At 48.4% G+C, this 24876-nt stretch overlaps 1 protein-coding gene across 1 annotated transcript in view; it reads left to right on the top strand.

The window, feature by feature from the left end:
* The window catches only part of LOC143995841 (BOS complex subunit ncln-like), a 92884-nt gene that overhangs the window by 42348 nt on the left and 25660 nt on the right, over positions 1-24876 (top strand). Inside the window, exon 11 of the mRNA XM_077490561.1 lies at positions 21871-21909. Coding sequence (XP_077346687.1) covers positions 21871-21909 — 39 coding nt within the window. The remainder of the gene's footprint in view (positions 1-21870; positions 21910-24876) is intronic.

Here is a 24876-nt window from a genome sequence, read left to right on the forward strand (position 1 = left end):
GGTGGTGGAGATCAGTGTGACAGGCAATGAATCTCAGTTACACTTTTGGGGTCATTAAGACATCCACACTTGGCCAGAGCTATGTAGAACCTCCAGTATCAGAAAAGTACTTACCGAGGCCGAGATGCCGGGAGCGGTTCACCCTTGCGACTAAGCGCAGTTCGCCCCCTGGAGTTGATAGAGGGAGCAAATGGCACAAAGAGGCACAGGCGACCCAGGTGACAGGGGAAGCCTTGCGTGAAGGTCTAGTAGAAATGGATCCTTAATGCAGCGACTGGTTGACGGCTTGCAGGGGGCGGAATGCCCAGCTGTGGGCCAAACATTGGCAGTCTCAGATACAGGCACAGGTTCAGGTGAGGTGTCTTGGGGAGACACAAGCAAGTCTGAGTCAAAGGCCGAGGGTCAGGGCAGGAAATGAGAGGCAAGTCCGGGTCACAGGCAGAGGGTCAAACACTGGAGAGAAGCGGAGTCCGTATAACAAAGCCAAGGGTCAAATCCAGGAGAGAAGTAGCAGCGTCAAAGAACAATCCGGGTCACAACGGGTAAGCAGATACACAACGGGTTCTCAGGAAACAGGAGCTGAAGACAGACCAGCAATATGTGTGCGCGCCAGAACGGCTTTTATAGGCTGCCAGGGGGATGCTAAACGTGCGTCAATGCGCCAGTGTGCATGTGCGTGCGCCTGAGCGCCGAGCCGTGAATGTGCATGTGCCGGAACGCCTTTCCACTGCACATGCACGCAGGGACGCGGCTGAGGCGCCTGGATGACCTGAATCCCTGACATCCAGAGAGGCTGCTAGGGGTTCTTCGATGTGTGGTTCATTGTGCGCACCCCCCCAAATTGGTGGTGCCTGCAAAGTTATGAGACCAAAGCAACTTAGTAGATTCAGCGGCATTACATCAATTTTCTTTTTAGCTTTCTGTGAGGGGGCATTCCGACCACTACTGAGGGGGGTTCCATTCTTCCCACTGATCACCAATGTAAGGACCATTCTTCCCAATTTTTCTTTATTAAAAGTCTTGCAATCAATAAGCATAAAAACAATATGCGTACACACACACACATATATATAAATACACATACACACAGTGTCTCACAAAAATGAGTCACATTTTTGTAAATATTTTCTTCTATCTTTTCATGTGACAACACTGAAGAAATGACACTTGTCTACAATGTAAAGTAGTGAGTGTACAGCTTGTATAACAGTGTAAATTTGCCGTCCCCTCACAATAACTCAACACACAGCCATTAATGTCTAAACCGCTGACAACAAAAGTGAGTACACCCCTAAGTGAAAATATCCAAATTAGCTATTTTCCCTCCCCGGTGTCATGTGACTCGTTAGTGTTACAAGGTCTCAGGTGTGAATGGGGAGCAGGTGTGTTAAATTTGGTGTTATCGCTCTCACTCTCTCATACTGGTCACTGGAAGATCAACATGGCATTTCAAAGAACTCTCTGAGGATCTGATAATAAGAATTGTTGCTCTACATAAAGATGGCCTAGGCTATAAGAAGATTGCCAAGACCCTGAAACTGAGTTGCAGCACAGTGGCCAAGACCATACAGCGGTTTAACAGGACAGGTTCCACTCAGAACAGGCCTCACCATGGTCCACCAAAGAAGTTGAGGTCACGTGATCAGCGTCATATCTAGAGGTTGAATTTGGGAAATAGACGCATGAGTGCTGCCAGCATTGCTGCAGAGGTTGAAGGGGTTCTAAAGATGATGCACAATAAAGCCCGTAGTTTGCTGAAGACAAGCAGACTAAGGACATGGATTACTGGAACCATGTCCTGTGGTCTGATGAGACCAAGATAAACTTATTTGGTTCAGATGGTGTGAAGCGTGTGTGGGGGCAACCAGGTGAGGAGTACAAAGACAAGTGTGTGTTGTCTACAGTCAAGCATGGTGGTGGGAGTGTCATGTTCATTGAGGGAACCATGAATGCCAACATGTACTGTAACATACTGAAGCAGAGCATGATCCCCTCCCTTCGGAGACTGGGCTGGAGGGTAGTATTCCAACATGATAACGAACCCAAACACAACTCCAAGATGACCACTGCCTTGCTAAAGAAGCTGAGGGTAAAAGTGATGGACAGGCCAATCATGTCTCCAGACCTAAACCCTATTGAGCATCTGTGGAGCATCTTCAATAGGAAGGTGGAGGAGGGGAAGGTCTCCAACATCAACCAGCTCTGTGATGTCATCATGGAGGAGGGGAAGAGGACTCCAGTGCCAACCTGTGAAGCTCTGGTGAACTCCATGCTCAAGAGGGTTAAGGCAGTGCTGGAAAATAATGGTGGCCACACAAAATATTGACACTGTGGGCCCAATTTGGACATTTTCACTTAGGGGTGTACTCACTTTTGTTGCCAGCGGTTTAGACATTAATGGCTGTGTGTTGAGTTATTTTGAGGGGACGGCAAATTTACACTGTTATACAAGCTGTACATTCACTACTTTACATTGTAGACAAGTGTCATTTCTTCAGTGTTGTCACATGAAAAGATAGAAGAAAATATTTACACAAATGTGAGGGGTGTACTCACTTTTGTGAGATACTGTGTATATATAATATATATATATATATATATATATATATATATATATATATATAGTGGAACCTTGGTTTAAGAGTAACGAGGTTAAGTAGCGTTTTGAAAGACGAGCAACTTTTTTTTTTAAACTCTGACTCGTTTTGCAAGTGTTGTCTTGCAAAACAAGCAGAATTCAAGCTAATGGGATGTGCAGTACCACATTTGGCCAGAGGTGCGGGGGTGCCGGTGACATTTGGAATGGTTTGGAGCCATTTGGAGCCATTCGGAAATATTCTGAACCACTCGCAAATACTCTGTTCCCTAGCCTTTCTGAGGCTTTCCGAGTTCAGCTGAGCTGTCCCCGAGTATTTACGAAGCTCTCCGGTGCCCCCCCCCACACCTTTGGCCACATGCGGTATTGCATGCAATAGAGGTCAATGTGGAACGAATTATCTTAGTTTACATTGACTTCTATGGGGAAACTTGCTTTGATATACAAGTGCTTTGGATTATAAGCATTCTCCTGGAACGGATTATGCTTGTAATCCAAGGTTCCACTGTGTGTGTGTATGTATATATATATATATATATATATATATATATATATATATATATATATGTATATAAGCAGGGCTCAAAATGTAAAGTCCTGAGCCACTAGCCAGGAGCCAGGCCTTAAAAGTTACTCGCCACCAGTTGTCCCACCCTTCCCCTCCCCTAAACACACCCTCATAAATTATTTCATGAAATAACATTGTTAAATGTTTTATGCAGAATTAAGTTCCAAAAATAAATATTAACAAAAACTGTAACAATATTAACATAAAGCATATCAGTACCCATCAGTGCAGCCTCATCATTGCTCATTAGTGCAGCCTCACAGTACCCATCCAATGCAGCTTTACAGTGCCCATGAATGCAGCCACACTGTGCCCATCAAATGCAGACTCACTGTCCCCATCAAATGCAGCCTCACTGTGCCCATCAAATGCAGCCTCATTGTGCCCATCAATGCAGACTCACTGTGCCCACCAATGCAGCTTCACTGTGCCCACCAATGCAGCTTCACTGTGCCCACCAATGCAGCTTCACTGTGCCCATCAATGCAGCTTTACTGTGTCAATGAATGCAGCCTCATTGTACCCATAAATGCAGCTCACTGTGCCCATAAATGTAGCCTTGCTGTGCCCATAAATGCAGCTCACTGTGTCCATAAATGTAGCCTCACTGTGCCCATCATCTATACAGACTCACCATGGAGCCGGGTCTGTGTTCAGCAGCGATGTTGCAAGGTCCCGCCCCCCTAGACCGATTTGTGTGATAGGCGGAACACTGATTTAATCTACTATCACACGAGTTGGTCTAGGGGGGCGGGACCCTGCTACGGTGCCGCCGAACACAGACCCGGCTCTGTAACACACCGCCTGCATCTCCCTGACACACAAGAGGAGGAGAGATGGAGGGGAGTGCTGCAGCCTCCGCTCAAAACGGCCCCAGTTCAGTTTGGTCCTGCCGCTCTGGGTCCTCCAGCTGATCGCTTCTGGCAGAAGCAGTGCAGGCGATCAGCCAGGAAGCTGTCAGCCTGGTCCACCCCTGCTCCTCACTTGCCCTGCACTAAATTCCACTCGCACAATGCGAGCAGACGAGTGGAATTTTTGAGGGCTGTATATAAGTGTATACATATTTACATAAAAATTAAAATTAATATAGCAAATCTGCTCTCAAACAAAGACAGACTTTGCAGCAAAAGGAAAAATCATGTCATTACTGGGGAAGATAAAACTTACTTCAGCTCACACCACTACACCAGGTCAAGAAACAAACCTGCACCCATTATGCACGCAGCCCTTCTTCAAAAAGAAGATACTAACCAACAAAAGCTAAGGGTGTGAAAGAAACAGAAAAAGAAAAGAGCTCCTCACCCAGAGATGGGCAGATCACCAAAGGCAGGTCTGATATTCCACGCCCTTTTCCAGACTGCCCGAGGCTACCTGCCCTTCTCAAGACAACAAATTTTCCCAACCTCGCCCAGAATATCGTGCACCACCACCTCAACAGTGACTTTCTTCCACAGGGTAATCTGGCACTGTGCATTCCATGTGAAGTAACGGACAACTATACTAACTAGAAACAGTGTATCCAAATCAAAATCCCAGCGAGTTGGGAATGCCCCATACACCCACTCTGCATAACTCATGCGATAGAAAAAGGGGATGCCTAGAGCCCTCCCCACCCTTTTATACACCTCTATGTTAAAGGGACACTGCAGAAAAAAGTGGTCCATAGACTCTACTCTACCAACACACTCCGCTCTAGGACAATCCCGATTATCCACAGGGTAATGCTTCAAGTTCACTGGCCGCCATCTTCCCAGCATTGCAGAAAAGGCCTAAACCAAGATTGAAAAATACCCAACCATCCCGGCGGGTTCTCTGCTAGCATGTTACCAAGATTGTACTTTATAAAGAGCAGAGAAAAAAAATGACTGGGTTGACCATTCTTAGGCCACCTTCCCACCTGGACAGGTAAGATACATTGCGTTTGATCAGGTTCAGCCTATTTCCCCATAACAGTTGGAAAAACACAGCTGTACACCCTTGTATAGAGAGATACTGGCAAGATACAGATGAAGCTGACATATAAAAATAATGGGACCAGGTACGTTCTGATCAAGTCAACCCTCTCCTTCAAGGAAAGCTTCCATTTCTTCCAGCTTGCTACTTTGGCATTGGCACCCACCAACCTGCTTTCTCAATTTCAATGACCATAGTCGGCAGGACCAAATTTGATGCCCAACACTTTAATTTCCTGCTGGGGCTCTGGGAAGTCATCCGGAAGTTCGAAGCTTTCACCCTCCTCACCCATACAGAAAACTTCACTCTTTTATTGGTTGACTTTAGAACCAGAAGCCTCCGTGTACTGCTCTATCATAGAGACCTCCTCCTGCGCCTCCTCCGTCCCAGAGACAATAACAGACACATCGTTGGCATAGGCCACGACCTTCAAAGGCGGCACACCAGCAATGCCCAAAGGCACCCTGCACAAAGATCCACTCTCTAGCCTTCTTATGAAGGGGTTGATTATGAATACATATAGCAGGGGGCTCAGAGGACATCCCTGGTGCACACCAGAGCTAACCTCAAAAGGCCGTCCAACCCAACCATTAACCAGTGGGAAGCTCTTAGGCCCTCTATGTATTATTTTCAGCCAATCTATAAACCTCCCCTGCAGGCCGTATCTACCAAGTAGCAAATACAGGTACTTGTGATTGACTCTATCAAAAGCTGCCGCCTGATCCAATGCCAGCAAGTATTTTCTCCATCCAGCAGCTCTGCATTGTTCCAAAGCCTCCCGGACAGCTAAAACCGCTGAAAAGGTACATCTACCTTGAACCGAGCAGTGCTGATGGACAACAAATTGTCTGCTACCGACGACACGTGCCAAAAAAGAATCTTCGCCAAGATCTTTCTATCAACATTGAAAAGACTGATGAGGCGCCAGTTCTCAATCATTGAGGGGTCTTTACCTTTTGACAGAAGAATCACAGCAGATTGCCTCATTGAGGGAGGGAGCGAACCCTCTTCTAGACAGCTGTTATAAACCTCTGCTAAAAAGGGAGCCAGAATGGACATAAAACACTTGTAGAATTCAGCTGTCAACCCATCTGGCCCAGGCGATTTTTTGGTAGCCAGCTTCTCTATAGCATGGACTACCTCATCCACTGAAATTGGTTCTGTCAAATCCATCAAGGGCAATGTACCATTTCCCAATCCTGGAATAGAATCCAGAAAGCTTTCCATCCTGTCCCGGACATAGGTCCTTTCTTCCCAAAAGGTCTGCTTAATATGACCTGAAGATCTCCAGGATCCCTGATCTGGACTTCACCAGCGAACCCGTATTATCCCTCAGGCCTATGATCATCTTAAAAGGGTTGTAAAGGTTTAATTTTTTTTATAACTAACAAACATATCATACTTACCTCCACTGTGCAGTTCGTTTTGCTTAAGTTAACCCCCCTCTCGGAAGGGCTCTCCCAAGGGGGTTAGTTTGCCGCGCGCTCCCGTGTGATACACTCGGCCCCGCCCCCGGCGTGCCACATCATTAATTTGATTGACAGCAGCGGGATCCAATCAAGAGCCCACAAGAGCTGGGGAAAGCAACGTGGGATTGCGCCCATGGAGATTCGTGGCTCAGGTAAGTAAAACGGGAGCTCGGGGGGGCCAGAGAGCGCAAGGTGTTTTTTCACCTTAATGCATAGGCTGCATTAAGGTGAAAAAACACAAAGCTTTACAACCCCTTTAACTGCTATGCCTTGCTTACAGTTCTGGTAAGGGTCAGGCGAGTGATATTTTCCATAATCTCTCTCCCACTGATCACCAATGTAAGGAGCATTCTTCCCACTGATTACCAATATAAGGAACATTCTTCCCACTGATCACCAATGTAAGGAACATTCTTCTCACTGATCACCAATGTAAGGAATATTCTTCCCACTGATCACCAATGTAAGGGAAATTCTTCCCACTGATCACCAATGTAAGGAACATTCTTCCCACTGATCACCAATGTGAGGAACGTTCTTCCCACTGATCACCAATGTAAGGAACATTCTTCCCACTGATCACCAATGTGAGGAACATTCTTCCCACTGATCCCCAATGTAAGGACCATTCTTCCCACTGATCACCAATGTAAGGACCATTCTTCCCACTGATCACCAATGTAAGGACCATTCTTCCCACTGATCACCAATGTAAGGACCATTCTTCCCACTGATCACCAATGTAAGGAACATTCTTCCCACTGATCACCAATGTAAGGAACATTCTTCCCACTAATCACCAATGTAAGGGATATTCTTCCCACTGATCACCAATGTAAGGGACATTCTTCCCACTGATCACCAATGTAAGGAACATTCTTCCCACTGATCACCAATGTAAGGAACATTTTTCCCACTGATCACCAATGTAAGGAACATTCTTCCCACTGATCACCAATGTAAGGAACATTCTTCACAATGACCACTAGGGATGAACCTGCAAACAGACCGAAAATTTGTGTGAACTTTAGAACCCCATTAAAGTCTTTGAGACTCGAACGTTCGAAATCAAAAGTGCTAATTTTAAAGACTAGTATGCAAGTTATTGTCCTAACAAGGGTTTGGGGACCCGGCTCCTGCCCCAGGGGACATGTATCAATGTAAAAAAAAAGTTTTAAAAATGGCAGTTTTTTCGGGAGCACTAATTTTAATGACGCTTAAAGTGAAAAAAAAGTGAAATATTCCTTTAAATATCGTGCCTGGTGTCTATAGTATGCCTGTGAAGTTGCATGTGTTTCTCGTGTTTAGAACAGTCCCTGCACAAAATTAGAATTCTAACGGAAAAAAAGTCATTTAAAACTGCTTGCAATTTTAATGTAATATATAGTTCTGGATGAAAATCATTGAGAAAAATGGCATGGGTAGCCCCCCCCCCCCCCCGCCCACTACCAGCCCCTTTGGGTCTTGTACGGATATTAAGGGGAACCCCGTACCCAAATTAAAAAAAGGAAAGGCGTGGGGCCCCCAGGCCCTATATACTCAGAACAGCAGTATACATGCGGTGCAAACAAGACAGGGACTGTGTAGGTTTGTTGTGTTAAGTAGAATCTGTTTGTAATTTTGAACTGGTAAAGTGTAGCTCCAGTTAAAAAATCTATTTTTAAGCTTTTTGGAAAACATAGGGAAGGGTTATCACCCCGTACAATTTTTTTTTTGCCGTCCGTCTTTTTTCATCTCACTTGGTGGGCGCTGGATTAGGCCCCTTTTGTGAAATAGTATATAAAGAATTGTAATTACATGCACCTGTTGAACAAGGGCAGAAAAATTGGGACTTAGACACTGGTGCCACAACACTGCAACCCCTCACAGATACACTCTGCAGCAGGGCTCATTCTTGCGCTCCAACTAAAGTATTGCATTAAAAATTTTAATTACACGCCCCTGTTAAACAGGGGCTGAAAAATTGGGCCTTAGCCACTGGTGGCGGCGCCCAGAACTAAAAATGTTCTTCCAAGCTATCAGCAGGATCATTGAGGAGGAAGAGGGTAGTTACTCAGCATAACAGGATAGTCACTCAGCACCAGCATAGGCAGACTTGAAGGGATCTAACATTTAAAAAAAAAAAATATTTGGTTACATCAGCTTCAGGTGCTTGGTAGCTGGTGATGATCCAAGACTGATTCATTTTTATGAAGGTCAGTCGATCAACCGAGTCGGTGGACAGGTGCACACTGTGATTACAAAGCCTCCAGCAGCACTGAATGTACATTCCGAAAGAACGCTGGATGCAGAACAGACCAGTAGCTCAATTGCATACGGTGCAAGCTCTGGCCAGTGATCCATCCTCAAGACCCAGTAACCCAGAAGCTTTTTGTGGGAAAGGTGTCCAAGTCTGATCTTGCCCCTAGGTATTCCTACACCATTTAAATCAGATGCTGGCAATGGTTGCTGGAACCGCTCATACCTTGGGGCTACGGACTAAAACATTGTCTGAATGCATCGGTCATATGGCCACCTTCTCCACTGCTTCTTCTGTGACTGACCAAAACCTCAGCAACACGTTGTCCAGGACCAGGAATTTGTAACCTCCCAGTCTCTGGGAACACGTTGCACAGACCTTTCTGCAAGGCCTCCCGAAGATGTCTCATCCTCTGCTCCCTCTGCGACGGCAAGATAAGGTCTGCAACCTTACCCTTGTACCGTGAATCAAGGAGAGTTGCCAGGCAGTAATGATCCCCCTCCTTGATCTGCTGAATACGAGGATCCTTACGCAGGCTTTGCAGGATCACGGGGGCCATGCAGCATAGGTTAGCTGAGGCATTCGGTCCAGAGTCCTCTGGGTCACTAAGGACGACATGATGCGTAGCCACCTCCTCCCAGCCACATACAAGTCCACGGGTTTCTTGGGACTGTAAATCATCCTTAAAAAACTCCTGCTGATGCGGAGTACCAGGCTCCACCTCCATGCTGACACAATCTTCATCCACTTTGTCCTCTTCCTGTGTGATCGGCGGGCCAGCAGGAACACTGTCTGGAGAAAGGGGGACTTGAGAGGTAAGGAAGTCCTCCTCTTCCTGCCTCTGTTCTGCCTCAAGTGCCCTGTACATTATTCCACACAGCGTGTGCTCCAACAGGTGGACAAGCGGTACAGTGTCACTGATGCATGCACTGTCACTGCTCACCATCCTTGTGGCCTCCTCAAATGGCGACAGGACAGTGCATGCATCCCTGATCATAGCCCACTGGCGTGGGGAAAAAAAAAAAACTCCCCTGACCCTGTCCTGGTGCCGTAGTCGCACAGGTACTCATTGATGGCCCTCTGCTGCATGTGTAGCCGCTGCAGCATGGCCAACGTTGAGTTCCACCTGGTGGGCATGTCACAGATTAGGCAGTTCTTGGGCAGGTTTAATTCCTTTTGGAGGTCAGCCAGCCGAGCACTGGCATTATAGGATCGGCGGAAATGCACACAGACTTTCCTTGCCTGCCTCAGGACATCTTCTAAGCCCAGGTACCTGCCCAAAAACCGCTGCACCACCAAGTTAAAGATGTGAGCAACACAGGGCACATGGGTCAGTTGTCCCTGTCGGAGGGCGGAGAGGAGGTTGGTGCCATTGTCGCAAACCACCATTCCTGGCTTAAGCTGGTGTGGCGTCAACCACCTCTCAGCCTGCCCCTGCAGAGCTGACAGAATATCTGCCCTAGTGTGGCTCCTGTCCCCCATGCACACCAGCGCAAGCACTGCATCTTTTTGCCTGCGTACTTGTATAGCCCCTTGAATGCCTACGGAGCACCCCTGGTTCCGAGGACAAAGCATAGGAAGAGGCCATGGAGGATGAAGAAGTGGTGGGGGTGGAGGAGAGAGGTGTGTCACAATCACCAGTAGTAGCATTTTGGAGGCGTGGTGGCGGAACAACCTCCAACACTACTGCACCTTGTCCTGCATCCTTCCCAGCTGCCAGAAGAGTAACCCAATGCGCCGTGAAAGATAGGCAATGTCCCTGTCCATGCCTGCTGGATTATGAGTCAGCAGTAATATGCACCTTACCACTGACCACCCTGTCCAGCGAGGCATGGACATTGCCTTCCACATGCCAGTAGAGAGCCGGAATCGTGTTCCGTGAGAAAAAGTGGCGTTTGGGAACCTGCCACTGAGGAACCGCACACTGCACAAACTCACGGAAGGAGGCCGAGTCTACCAACTGAAAAAGCAGCAGTTGAAGTGCTAGCAATTTAGCCAATCTAGCATTCAACCTCTGGGCATGTGGATGGCTGGGAGTGAACATCTTTTGATGGTCCAGCAGCTGGGGCAGGGAAATTTGCCTGGTACAATTGGACGTCGGTGTACCGCTAGCAGATTGCCCGCAAGTACTTGGCTGTGACACACCTAATTCTACATCTTCATTCCTCTCAGTGCAGATTTCAGAGAGGACTGAAGGTCTAGTGGGGTTGGAGATCAAAGCTGAAGAGGAGCAAGGAGAGGTCCGCTTTGTTCTTTGGTGTGGGTCTTTTAGGTACGCTTGCCAACGAATTGCATGGCAGGTCGACATATGTCTGGTCAAGCATGTGGTGCCCAAGCGGCTGATGTTTTGGCCATGCGAGATATGCTGAGACATATGTTATAAATAGCAGCGGTGCGATCTGATGCACTCGTCTCACAAAAGGCCCACACCAAAGAACTTTTGGAATAAAGTGCAGAGGCACCGACCTGCACAGGCAGAGCTCTGCAGTGGGATTCAGTCGGAGTGCTGCCCTTAAACTGGCCCCTGGAGGGCATCCTGCCTCGTTGGAGATGTGCCTCCTCCTCCCTCCTATCAGGCACCTACGTGGAGTCAGTGACCTCATCATCCCCTCCCTCCTCATCACTGGAGCAAACCTGGCAGTATGCTGCAGCTGGTGGAACATGACTGCCAGATTGCTGTCCTTCTTGGGCATCCCCTCTGTCTGGGCTCATGTTACTGCCTTCCTCTAGCTGGGTATCATCAGAGCCTTCAAAACGCTGGGCATCCTCCTGGAGCATGTACCCAACACTGTGCTCAAACAGTTCGGGGGACTTCTCAGGAGGAGGACATGGTGAGGCTAGGGAAGGAGTGACTGATGCCATTGAGACAAGTAAAGAGACAGCGTTGGCAGCTGCTTTGCCAGTACCCTGAACCTGGGTGAGAGAGGATGAGGAGGGCTTGGTCATCCACTCTACCAAGTCTTCGGCATGATGCGGCTCAACACTTCCACCTGCCAAAAATAAGGACAAGCGCGTGATGAGGATGCACCGCGTCCATGACCAGCACTGTTGCCTCTAGATACAGAGCCTACTTGCCCTCTTTTATTGGCTCGTGACTGTCTGCCTCTCCTTGTTGGCCTTCCAGACATACTAATGGTCTGCAGGGAGATGTAGCTGCACAAAGCTGGGGGTGTATATACTGATTACTCTGAAGCTAGCAGAATCAACTGCCTGTCTGTAGTATTATTACTATGAGAACACCAGCAATTGGGTAGGTTTAGGTGCACAGTGAGCAGATGACACAGTCCACCAAATAATTGCTACAGCTGCCTGCGGATAGAATCAGCAGAACACCAGCAATTGGAGTAGCTTCAGTTGTACACTGTGCAGGTGGCACAATACACTGACTGTAACTGCTACAGCTGCCTGTGGTATAGGACCAGAACAACACCAGCAACTGGAGTAGCTTCAGGTGTACACTGTGCAGGTGGCAAAATACACCGACTGTAACTACTGCAGCAGCTGCCTGTGGTATAGGATCAGAAGAACACCAGCAATTGGGGTAGCTTTGGGTGTACACTGTGCAGCTGGCACAATACACCGACTGTAATTTCAATAGCTTAAAAGGAAATTCAGACACTGTCTCTCCGTCTATCTCTCTCTCTCTGTAAGCGACGCAACACACTACGCAAGGCTGCCGCGCAGCCGGCCTTATATAGTGTGTGGGGCGTGTACTAAACCCCCTGAGCCCTAATTGGCCACAGGCATCCTGCCTGTGGCCAATTATGGATCTCTTTGCTGACAGCACTGTGATTGGCCAAGCATGCGGGTCATAGTGCATGCTTGGCCAATAGTGATGGCCGAACGGTTCGCCCGGCGGTCGTTTCGCGGCGAATTTCCGACATTCGCGGTCCGCACGTTCGAACGCCTTTTTCCGTCGTTCGCCGCGGCGGACTTACGTGTTTAATGTATACAAGAACTTTAACCTTTGGTGACACGTTTATCATGTGATACAGGACAGCCAATTGAGACATGACAGCACATGGACACTTGTACATTCCCCCTAACCTATAAATACACCCGATCCGGTGGCCATTTTACATTCTTTCTTCTGTTAAGATAGGGACAGGTTCCTGTGTGGAGTAGGGAGAGATAAACCACTAGCTATTTGGTACACAAAAGTTCTTTTCAGGACTGGTATAGGTGTTAGGTGTTGATAGGTTTGCTGTGCTGCTGATTCTTGCAGCAGCCTGAGTGTCTTTTGTTAGTTTAGAGAAAGGGAAAGGACGGTGTATGCTACAGGGACAGCCAGATTAGTCTTTCATCATCATCATCATCATCATCATCATTAGCTGTTACTATCAAGGTCCACAAAAGAGCTGTTCCAGTAACCACTAATCGTTCTCTTTTTTTGCCAATTTGTATAGGGACAGGAAGGAAGCAGTGTTGTCAGGCAGTGAGGGTAATTTTAAAGACTTGCTGTTATTATTAGTTCCACAAAGGTTCTTTTCAGGACTGGTATCAGTGGTACAGTAATAGGCTTGTACATGTATAATATTCTTTCTTCCAAATATAGAAAGGATATTATACTTGACTGCTGCCCTTCTGCTGCAGTCTGCTAAACATTCACAACTCACTTGTTCCACAAAAGTTCTTATAAGGACTGGTAACTTGGTATAGGGTGCTACGGTACATAGGCTTGAGTGCGGTACAGTCTGCTGTTCTGTAAGGACCGCTATCGGTCCACAATAGATAGGGTTGACGTGCACCACTGCTGACCGCTGCCCTATACTGCAGCAGTCCTTCAGCGGTATAGGGACTGACGTACAGTCTGCTAATCACTAACACACAACCTGCTTGTTCCACAAAAGTTCTTATAAGGACTGGTAACTTGGTATAGGGTGCTACGGTACATAGGCTTGAGTGCGGTACAGTCTGCTGTTCTGTAAGGACCGCTATCGGTCCACAATAGATAGGGTTGACGTGCACCACTGCTGACCGCTGCCCTATACTGCAGCAGTCCTTCAGCGGTATAGGGACTGACGTACAGTCTGCTAAACACTAATACACAACCTGCTTGGTCCACAAAAGTTCTTATAAGGACTGGTAACTTGGTATAGGGTGCTACGGTACATAGGCTTGAGTGCGGTACAGTCTGCTGTTCTGTAAGGACCGCTATCGGTCCACAATAGATAGGGTTGACGTGCACCACTGCTGACCGCTGCCCTATACTGCAGCAGTCCTTCAGCGGTATAGGGACTGACGTACAGTCTGCTAAACACTAATACACAACCTGCTTGGTCCACAAAAGTTCTTATAAGGACTGGTAACTTGGTATAGGGTGCTACGGTACATAGGCTTGAGTGCGGTACAGTCTGCTGTTCTGTAAGGACCGCTATCGGTCCACAATAGATAGGGTTGACGTGCACCACTGCTGACCGCTCACCTATACTGCAGCAGTCCTTCAGCGGTATAGGGACTGACGTACAGTCTGCTAATCACTAACACACAACCTGCTTGTTCCACAAAAGTTCTTATAAGGACTGGTAACTTGGTATAGGGTGCTACGGTACATAGGCTTGAGTGCGGTACAGTCTGCTGTTCTGTAAGGACCGCTATCGGTCCACAATAGATAGGGTTGACGTGCACCACTGCTGACCGCTGCCCTATACTGCAGCAGTCCTTCAGCGGTATAGGGACTGACGTACAGTCTGCTAAACACTAACACACAACCTGCTTGGTCCACAAAAGTTCTTATAAGGACTGGTAACTTGGTATAGGGTGCTACGGTACATAGGCTTGAGTGCGGTACAGTCTGCTGTTCTGTAAGGACCGCTATCGGTCCACAATAGATAGGGTTGACGTGCACCACTGCTGACCGCTGCCCTATACTGCAGCAGTCCTTCAGCGGTATAGGGACTGACGTACAGTCTGCTAAACACTAATACACAACCTGCTTGGTCCACAAAAGTTCTTATAAGGACTGGTAACTTGGTATAGGGTGCTACGGTACATAGGCTTGAGTGCGGTACAGTCTGCTGTTCTGTAAGGACCGCTATCGGTCCACAATAGATAGGGTTGACGTGCACCACTGCTGACCGCTCACCTATACTGCAGCAGTCCTTCAGCGGTATAGGGACTGACGTACAGTCTGCTAATCACTAACACACAACCTGCTTGTTCCACAAAAGTTCTTATAAGGACTGGTAACTTGGTATAGGGTGCTACGGTACATAGGCTTGAGTGCGGTACAGTCTGCTGTTCTGTAAGGACCGCTATCGGTCCACAATAGATAGGGTTGACGTGCACCACTGCTGACCGCTGCCCTATACTGCAGCAGTCCTTCAGCGGTATAGGGACTGACGTACAGTCTGCTAAACACTAATACACAACCTGCTTGGTCCACAAAAGTTCTTATAAGGACTGGTAACTTGGTATAGGGTGCTACGGTACATAGGCTTGAGTGCGGTACAGTCTGCTGTTCTGTAAGGACCGCTATCGGTCCACAATAGATAGGGTTGACGTGCACCACTGCTGACCGCTGCCCTATACTGCAGCAGTCCTTCAGCGGTATAGGGACTGACGTACAGTCTGCTAAACACTAACACACAACCTGCTTGGTCCACAAAAGTTCTTATAAGGACTGGTAACTTGGTATAGGGTGCTACGGTACATAGGCTTGAGTGCGGTACAGTCTGCTGTTCTGTAAGGACCGCTATCGGTCCACAATAGATAGGGTTGACGTGCACCACTGCTGACCGCTGCCCTATACTGCAGCAGTCCTTCAGCGGTATAGGGACTGACGTACAGTCTGCTAAACACTAATACACAACCTGCTTGGTCCACAAAAGTTCTTATAAGGACTGGTAACTTGGTATAGGGTGCTACGGTACATAGGCTTGAGTGCGGTACAGTCTGCTGTTCTGTAAGGACCGCTATCGGTCCACAATAGATAGGGTTGACGTGCACCACTGCTGACCGCTCACCTATACTGCAGCAGTCCTTCAGCGGTATAGGGACTGACGTACAGTCTGCTAATCACTAACACACAACCTGCTTGTTCCACAAAAGTTCTTATAAGGACTGGTAACTTGGTATAGGGTGCTACGGTACATAGGCTTGAGTGCGGTACAGTCTGCTGTTCTGTAAGGACCGCTATCGGTCCACAATAGATAGGGTTGACGTGCACCACTGCTGACCGCTGCCCTATACTGCAGCAGTCCTTCAGCGGTATAGGGACTGACGTACAGTCTGCTAAACACTAATACACAACCTGCTTGGTCCACAAAAGTTCTTATAAGGACTGGTAACTTGGTATAGGGTGCTACGGTACATAGGCTTGAGTGCGGTACAGTCTGCTGTTCTGTAAGGACCGCTATCGGTCCACAATAGATAGGGTTGACGTGCACCACTGCTGACCGCTGCCCTATACTGCAGCAGTCCTTCAGCGGTATAGGGACTGACGTACAGTCTGCTAAACACTAATACACAACCTGCTTGGTCCACAAAAGTTCTTATAAGGACTGGTAACTTGGTATAGGGTGCTACGGTACATAGGCTTGAGTGCGGTACAGTCTGCTGTTCTGTAAGGACCGCTATCGGTCCACAATAGATAGGGTTGACGTGCACCACTGCTGACCGCTCACCTATACTGCAGCAGTCCTTCAGCGGTATAGGGACTGACGTACAGTCTGCTAATCACTAACACACAACCTGCTTGTTCCACAAAAGTTCTTATAAGGACTGGTAACTTGGTATAGGGTGCTACGGTACATAGGCTTGAGTGCGGTACAGTCTGCTGTTCTGTAAGGACCGCTATCGGTCCACAATAGATAGGGTTGACGTGCACCACTGCTGACCGCTGCCCTATACTGCAGCAGTCCTTCAGCGGTATAGGGACTGACGTACAGTCTGCTAAACACTAATACACAACCTGCTTGGTCCACAAAAGTTCTTATAAGGACTGGTAACTTGGTATAGGGTGCTACGGTACATAGGCTTGAGTGCGGTACAGTCTGCTGTTCTGTAAGGACCGCTATCGGTCCACAATAGATAGGGTTGACGTGCACCACTGCTGACCGCTCACCTATACTGCAGCAGTCCTTCAGCGGTATAGGGACTAAGAGTTTTGTCACAGGGTCATTTAAAAAATGACATGCAGAGGAAGAGGCAGGCCCTTCCGCAGGGGTGGTAGGGGTAGGGCAGGAGCAACAGGCTTGAGCCAAAGTGGGAAGTTGCAGAAGGTGCGTTCAATTACTTTAAAGGATGCACCAGACTTGGTTGAGTGGCTCGCTCAGCCTTACTCTTCTGCACCCTCCTCATCCTCTCGATCTGCACCCTCTTCTTCACTCTCTGCTATGTGCACCCCCAAAGACACTACCACCAACAACACGACCACCACCACCACCACCACATACCTTCCGCTTGAGTCACTGGAATTATTTTCCGATCCATATCAAGAGGACATTTCTGATGCGCAGCCACTCTTGGTATTGGATCAGGAAGAGGAGGTAGCAACAAGCGCTACTCAGCAGTCTGACGCCAGTACCCAGATCAGCCCAAGGAGGAGGTTGGTCCCCGGTGTTGCTGCCTACTCTACTTATAGCGGTGGGGAAGGTGACGTTGATGATGACGTGTCTAGTGATGTCACGTGGGTGCCCACAAGAGAGGAAGAGGAGGGGAGTTCAGAGGGAGATATGGACCAGCAGATAGGGAGGAGAAGCAGCAATGACTTACATTGCACAGCAGGGACAAAGCAGACTGCAAATGTATCAGGAGCGAGTCATCGACCATGTACGGTCACATCTGGCGCTCCCAGGACACCGGCACATGGCTCCGCAGTGTGGGCTTTTTTTAACGTGTCCGCTGCTGACAATAGCGTTGCCATCTGCAATCTTTGCAGTCAACGCGTTAGTCGCGGTAAGCCCAATACTCACCTAGGGACGACCGCCTTAAGAAGGCACATGAGCAGCCATCACCGAGCCCAGTGGGAGCAACGGAACACACAAAGCCACACTGCAGGCTCTCACCGTCCAGCCTCGTCTTCTACTTCTCCTTCTCCTCTCTCCTCACAATTGTCCTCCACTCCACCTTCCATCACGCCAAGCTCACATTTTTCTGCAAAAAGGCAGGCTTCCGTGGGCCTAATGTTTGAGCGTAAAAAAATGATGACGCCGGATAACCCTCTTGCCCAACGGTTGGCGGCTGGCTTGTCAGAACTCATAGCCCGCCAACTACTGCCATATAAACTGGTGGACTCGGAGGCCTTTCGCAAATTTGTGGCCATTGGAACACCACAATGGAAGGTCCCAGGAAGGAAGTATTTCTCAGAGAAGGGCATCCCAGAGCTATATGGCCATGTTCAGCGGCAAGTGAATGTATCTCTGGCACACAGTGTCGGTGCCAAGATACATCTGACCACAGACACGTGGTCTAGCAAACACGGGCAGGGAAGGTATATCAGTTTTACTGCCCACTGGGTGAACCTTCTGACGGCCGTCAAGCATGTAACCCGTGGCACCCGTGTAGATTTGGTTTTACCGCCACGGATTGCATGCAGGCCTGACTCTTCTTCTCCTCCTCCTACTCCATCCTCCTCCCTCTCCTCCTCAGCTGCCTCCTCCTTTTCCGCTGCTAGCGTCTCTTCCACTGCACCGCCCAAGCTCCCCAGAACCTATTCCACATGCCAGGTGAGACGTTGCCATGCCGTGCTGCGTCTGTTGTGCCTGGAAGCAAAGAGCCACACTGGCCCGGCACTCCTTTCAGCTTTGCGTTCACAGGCAGATGAGTGGCTAACACCGCTCAATTTGACAGTTGGTAAAGTGGTGTGTGACAACGGTGCCAATCTGCTTAGCGCATTGAAACAGGGCAAAATCACGCACGTGCCGTGCATGGCACACGTCTTAAACTTGGTCGTGCAGCGATTCCTTGTCAAATACCCTGGGGTCCAGGACATCTTGCGGCAGGCAAGGAAAATCTCGGCCCATTTCAGAAGATCTTACACGGCCATGGCTCGCCTTGCTGACATTCAGCGGCGACACCATCTGCCGGTCAGACGTCTTATTTGCGATTGCCCGACGCGATGGAACTCAACCTTCTATATGCTTGATAGGCTGCTCCAGCAGAAACGTGCAGTTAACGTCTACCTGTATGAACTCTGCGAAAGAAACGGTTCTGGGGAGCTGGGTTTTTTTTCACCGCGCCAGTGGCTGCTCATGCGCGACACATGCAGACTTCTGCGGCCATTTGAGGAGATCACCAAACTGGTCAGTCGCAGCCATGGCGCCATCAGTGACATGGTACCTTATGCCTTCTTTCTGGAGCGTGCATTGCGTCGTGTCATTGATCAGGCTGTGGAGGAGCAGGAGCGGGAAGATGAGGAAGTCGCAATGCTGGATGAATTCCCAGGGGGGGCTACTCTATCTGAGACAAGTCAACAACAGGAGTCTGATGAGGAGTCAGAGGAGGATGGTGCCGGGGCGGATGAGCAGGAGCAAGAAGAGCATGCTTTAAACCTTTCTGGGATCCCTGTTGTGCGAGGATGGGGAGAGGAGAATGAAGAGGACGACATTATCCTGGATGATGAGCAGGAGCCAGGCCACCACACCGCTTCCACTTTAGTGCAAATGGGGGCCTTCATGCTCCAGTGTTTTAATAGGGACCCCCGTATAAAAAGCATGAGGGTCAAGGACCAGTACTGGGTGGCAACGTACTTAGACCCCCGGTACAAACACAAAATGGCGGAAATGTTACCGCCGTCGCAGAGGGCTGTCAGAATGCAGCACTTCCAGGCCTTGCTTCGAGAAATGCTGCATTCTGCTTTTGCGTGCGCTGGCAGAGGAGCAATTCCCACTCCCAGAGAAGGATTTGCGGGTACCAATCCAACAGCGCCTGCAAGAAGAGGCCGGTTTGAAGATGTGTTGGTGACTTCGGATATGAGGTCATTCTTTCAGCCGACCCATCGACAGGTGTCATCCGGATCCAGCATCAGGGAACGCCTAGACCGTCAGGTGTCCGACTACATTGGGTTAACGGCCGATGTGGACGCTCTGAGGAGTGATGAACCCCTAGACTACTGGGTGGGCAGGCTTGACCTCTGGCCAGAGCTTGCCCAATTTGCAATCGAACTGTTGGCTTGCCCCTCATCCAGTGTCCTGTCCGAAAGGACGTTCAGCGCAGCAGGGGGGATTGTGACCGATAAGCGTACTCGCCTAGCTCACCACAGTGTTAACTACCTCACATTTCTAAAAATGAATGAGGCATGGATCTCGGAGGAATTCAACACATGTGATCAGTAGACCATGTATATGTCTATAAACAATTTTTGGAATCAAGCACACAGACCTTCTTAATTCATTTGGCTCACTTCCCTGACCCAAAAAAGCACACCGTACTATATGCCCCTACCCTCCTCTTTGAAGAGGTTGAGCGGTGTCATATTTCTACTGGGGCTGCTTATTATGAGGGGTTCCCACCATCCCTGTGCTGTGCTGACTTCCTCCTGGGTGTTCTTATTATGAGGGGCTCCCACCATCCCTGTGCTGTGCTGACTTCCTCCTGGGGGTTCTTATTATGAGGGGATCACACCATCCCTGTGCTGTGCTGACTTCCTCCTGGGGCTGCTTACGGTGCTGCTGTCAGCGCTGTATGTCACGGAGCTGCTGTCAGCGCTGTATGTCACGGAGCTGCTGTCAGCGCTGTATGTCACGGAGCTGCTGTCAGCGCTGTATGTCACGGAGCTGCTGTCAGCGCTGTATGTCACGGAGCTGCTGTCAGCGCTGTATGTCACGGAGCTGCTGTCAGCGCTGTATGTCACGGAGCTGCTGTCAGCGCTGTATGTCACGGAGCTGCTGTCAGCGCTGTATGTCACGGAGCTGCTGTCAGCGCTGTATGTCACGGAGCTGCTGTCAGCGCTGTATGTCACGGTGCTGCTGTCAGCGCTGTATGTCACGGAGCTGCTGTCAGCGCTGTATGTCACGGAGCTGCTGTCAGTGCTGTATGTCACGGAGCTGCTGTCAGCGCTGTATGTCACGGAGCTGCTGTCAGCGCTGTATGTCACGGAGCTGCTGTCAGCGCTGTATGTCACGGTGCTGCTGTCAGCGCTGTATGTCACGGAGCTGCTGTCAGCGCTGTATGTCACGGAGCTGCTGTCAGCGCTGTATGTCACGGAGCTGCTGTCAGCGCTGTATGTCACGGAGCTGCTGTCAGCGCTGTATGTCACGGAGCTGCTGTCAGCGCTGTATGTCACGGTGCTGATGTCAGTGCTCTGTATTACGGTGCTGCTGTCAGTGCTCTGTATCTCCTGCACCCTCTTGTTTGCCTACCCTGGTCCCTGACCTTCCCTCTCCTCCATTGCCTTCATTAGCTCCATAGTCCTGAATTGTCAGAACAATTTCCCAAATAAAAAAAAAATGCTTGTAGTTATCGATCCCAAATTCACCTCATACATGTATTATGCTATTGTCCAGGTGGTGGGACTACGTGCTACCCCCTAATAATTACCCCGTGGCCGCAAATTCGACCTAAAGGTTTGCGAAATTCGCCTCCCATTGAAGTCAATGGAGCCCGCGGCGAACGGTCGTTTTCGCGAACGTTTGTGTCCGTTCGCGTTTCGCGTTCGCGAAACGTCCCGTCGGAAGTTCGTCCATCACTATTGGCCAATCATTAGCCAGCAATGCGCTGCGATGCTGCAGTGAATTATGGGTCGTGAGCGCCACTCGAATTTGGCGCAAACGGCCCATATTATTCAGAATTCGCCGAACGGGCAAACAGGCGATGTTCGAGTCGAACATGGGTTCAACTCGAACATGAAGCTCATCCCTACTGACCACCAATGTAAGAGAAATTCTTCCCATTGTCCACCAATCTAAGGAGCATTCTTCTCTCAGGAACAGGAACTCTTCATAAAGCATAGGTATTTATTTGGAGAACTATCAGTAAAAGTTAGTGTGGCTATAAAGTGTCTGAGGTCTCACACTGTCCCCTAGTGCTCATATTGCAGTATGCATCACTAGTATACTATTCTATTGATTTGTTGTGTTATTTTTTTTTTGTTTTTTTATTTCAGGGAAATCTGCAGAACCTGCAAATCTTTAAAGGAGCACTGGTATGTTATATATAACCCCTTTGTCATCGGAAGAGGTGTGCACTTATTTTTTTTTTTTTTTTTTAGCATTGCCTCTTAATACAGCTATTGTATCACTGAAAGCTAATGTGTAATCCCTACCAATGAACTTCTCTTGTTTCCCCCATTTGGTCTGTTAAATATACCTTTAAAAGTGTTTTGTTATATCTGTCCAATAAGTGACAAAAATACTGGTTGATCCTGCCAGAAATCTTCTGAGCTGATAACTTCCTCTACTCTCTGCCTCTGCTGCACTACTATTAGTTACATTATCCCAGCTATCTCTAAGGTAAGGTTATCAGTTTTTCTAAATGAAATTCAGGATCACCCAACTAAGAACTCCCCCATTTATACACACAAAACCACAACCCTGTTTATAGACACAATCACAAAACCACACCTCCATTTTAACCCACCCTAAAACAATTGTTCAAAGTCTTTCAGAACAAGGAGGTAGGAATTTAAGCATGCTACAATGAATTGTGGGTGTGGCCAAATTGTTGTAAAAGTGGGAGGGGTTTAAAGGGGAATGGTTGAAGCTGACTCTGCTCTGAGTAAGGGGTGTGTAAAACCCAGAGTGCAGAGGTCAAGGGGGTGTAGCGCACAAAGTGCATGGGTCATTAATGTAATGTACAAGGGTCAGGAGTGTGTAATTCACAGATTGCAGATTGCAGGGGTCAAAATTGTGTAACGTACAGAATGCAGTCAAGAACAAGTAAAGTACAGAGTACAGGGATCAGGAGTAAGTAACACACACAGAGCAGGGATCAAGAGTATGTAACACACAGGGGTCAAAGGTCAGGAGTAACACGCAGAGAGCAGAGGTCAGGAGTAAGCAACACACAGACAGAAGGAGTCAGGGTAAGTGATGCACAGAGAGCAGGGGTCAAGAGCAAGTAATGCACAGAGAAAAGATGTGAGGCATGAGTAAGTAAGAAAAAGTGTGCAGGGGTCAGGAGTAAGTAATACACAAAGAGCAGAGGTCAGGAGTAAGTAAAGCACAGAGAGCAGAGGTCCAAAGTAAGTAATGCACAGAAAACAGTGGTCAGGAGTAGGTAATGCACAGAGGTCAGGGGTAGCTAATGCACAGAGATCAGGAGTAGGTAACCCCCAGAGATCAGGGGTCAGAGTAAGAAATACACACAGAGAAGAGGTCCAAAGTAAGTAATGCACAGAGATCAGGGGTCAGGAGTAGGTAATGCACAGAGAAAACATGCGAGAAGTAAGAAAGGAGGAGTAAGTAAGGCAAAGTGTGCAGGGGTCAAGAGTAGGTAATGCACAGAGATTAGGGATTAGTAATAGGTAATGCACAAAGATCAGGGGTCAGGACTCGGAGTAGGTAATGCACAGAGACTAGCGGTCGGGAGTAGGTAATGCACAGAGAGAACATGTGATAAGAAAGAAAGGAGTAAGTAAGGCAAAGTGTGCGGGGATCAAGAATAAGTAATGCACAAAGAGCAGAGGTCAGGAGTAAGTAAAGCACAGAAGGAAGGGGTCAGGAGTAAGTAACGAATGGAGTGCCAAGGTCAGAAGTAATAACATATGGAGAACAGAGGTCAGTAGTAAGTAACGCAGAGAGCACAGTTTAGAAGTAACGCATGGAGAGCTGAGACAGGGAGTAAGTAATGCACAGAGAGCAGGGGTAAGGAGTTACACTCAGAGAGAAAATGTCAGGAGTAAGGAAGGAAGAGTAAGGCAAAGAGTGCAGGGATCAGGGGTAAGCAATGCACAGAGATCAGGGGTCAGGAGTAAGTGATGCACAGAGATCCTGGGGTCAGGAGTAGGTAATGCACAGAGATCAGGGGTCAGGAGTAGGTAATGCATAAAAATCAGGGGTCAGGAGCAGGTGATGCACAGAGATCCTGGGGTCAGGAGTAGGTAATGCACAGAGATCCTGGGGTCAGGAGTAGGTAATGCACAAAGATCAGGGGTCAGGAGTAGGTAATGCACAGAGGTCAGGGGTACATAATGCACAGAGATTAGGAGTAGATAATGCCCAGAGATTAGGGGTCAGTATTAAGTAATGCACACAGAGCAGAGGTCCAAAGTAAGTAAGGCAAAGTGTGCAGGGATGTGGAGTAAGTAATGCACAGAGATCAGGGGTCAAGAGTAGGTAATACACAGAAATCAGGGGTCAGGAGTAGGTAAGGCACAGAAATCAGGGGTCAGGAGTAGGTAATGCACAGAGATCAGGGGACAAGAGTAAGTAATGTACGCAGAGGTCCAAAGTAAGTAATTCACAGAGATCAGGGGTCAGGAGTAGGTAATGCACAGAGATCAGGGGTCAGGAGAAGGTCATGCACAGAGAGAACATGTGAGATGTAAGAAAGGAGGAGTAAGTAAGGCAAAGTGTGCAGGGATCAGGAGTAAGTACGGAGTAAGTATTGCACGAAGAGCCGAGGTCAGGAGTAAGTAAAGTACAGAAGGTAAAGGTCAGGAGTAAGTAACGAATGGAGAGCCGAGGTCAGAAGTAAGCAACGCAGAGTGCATGGTTTAGAAGTAACGCATGGGGAATAGAGGCAAGGAGTAAGTAATGCACAGAGAGCAGGGGTAAGGAGTAAGTAACACACAGAGAGAAGATGTGAGGAGTAAGGAAGGAAGAGTAAGTAAGACAAAGAGTGCAGGGATCAGGAGTAAGCAATACACAGAGAGCTGAGGTCATGAATAAGTAATGTACATAGTTCAGGGGTCAGAACTAAGTAACATAAGGAGAACAGAGGTATAAGGAGTAAGTAAAGCAGAGACAGCAGAGGTCAGGAGTAGGTAACCTATGGACAGCAGGGGTCAGGAGTAGGTAATGCACAGAGAGGAAATCACAGACAGATGGGAGGAGTAAACAAGACAAGGTGTGCAGGGGTCAGGTAATGCAGACAGTGTGGAGGTCTGGAGTACCAATAAAAAGAACAACTGCAACACAAGATAATATCAGAAGATCTGTAATCCCTCGAT

This window comes from Lithobates pipiens, unplaced genomic scaffold, assembly GCF_037356315.1.
Source record: "Lithobates pipiens isolate NorthernLeopardFrog02 unplaced genomic scaffold, aLitPip1_a1.2 Scaffold_19, whole genome shotgun sequence".
Lineage (NCBI taxonomy): Eukaryota > Metazoa > Chordata > Amphibia > Anura > Ranidae > Lithobates > Lithobates pipiens.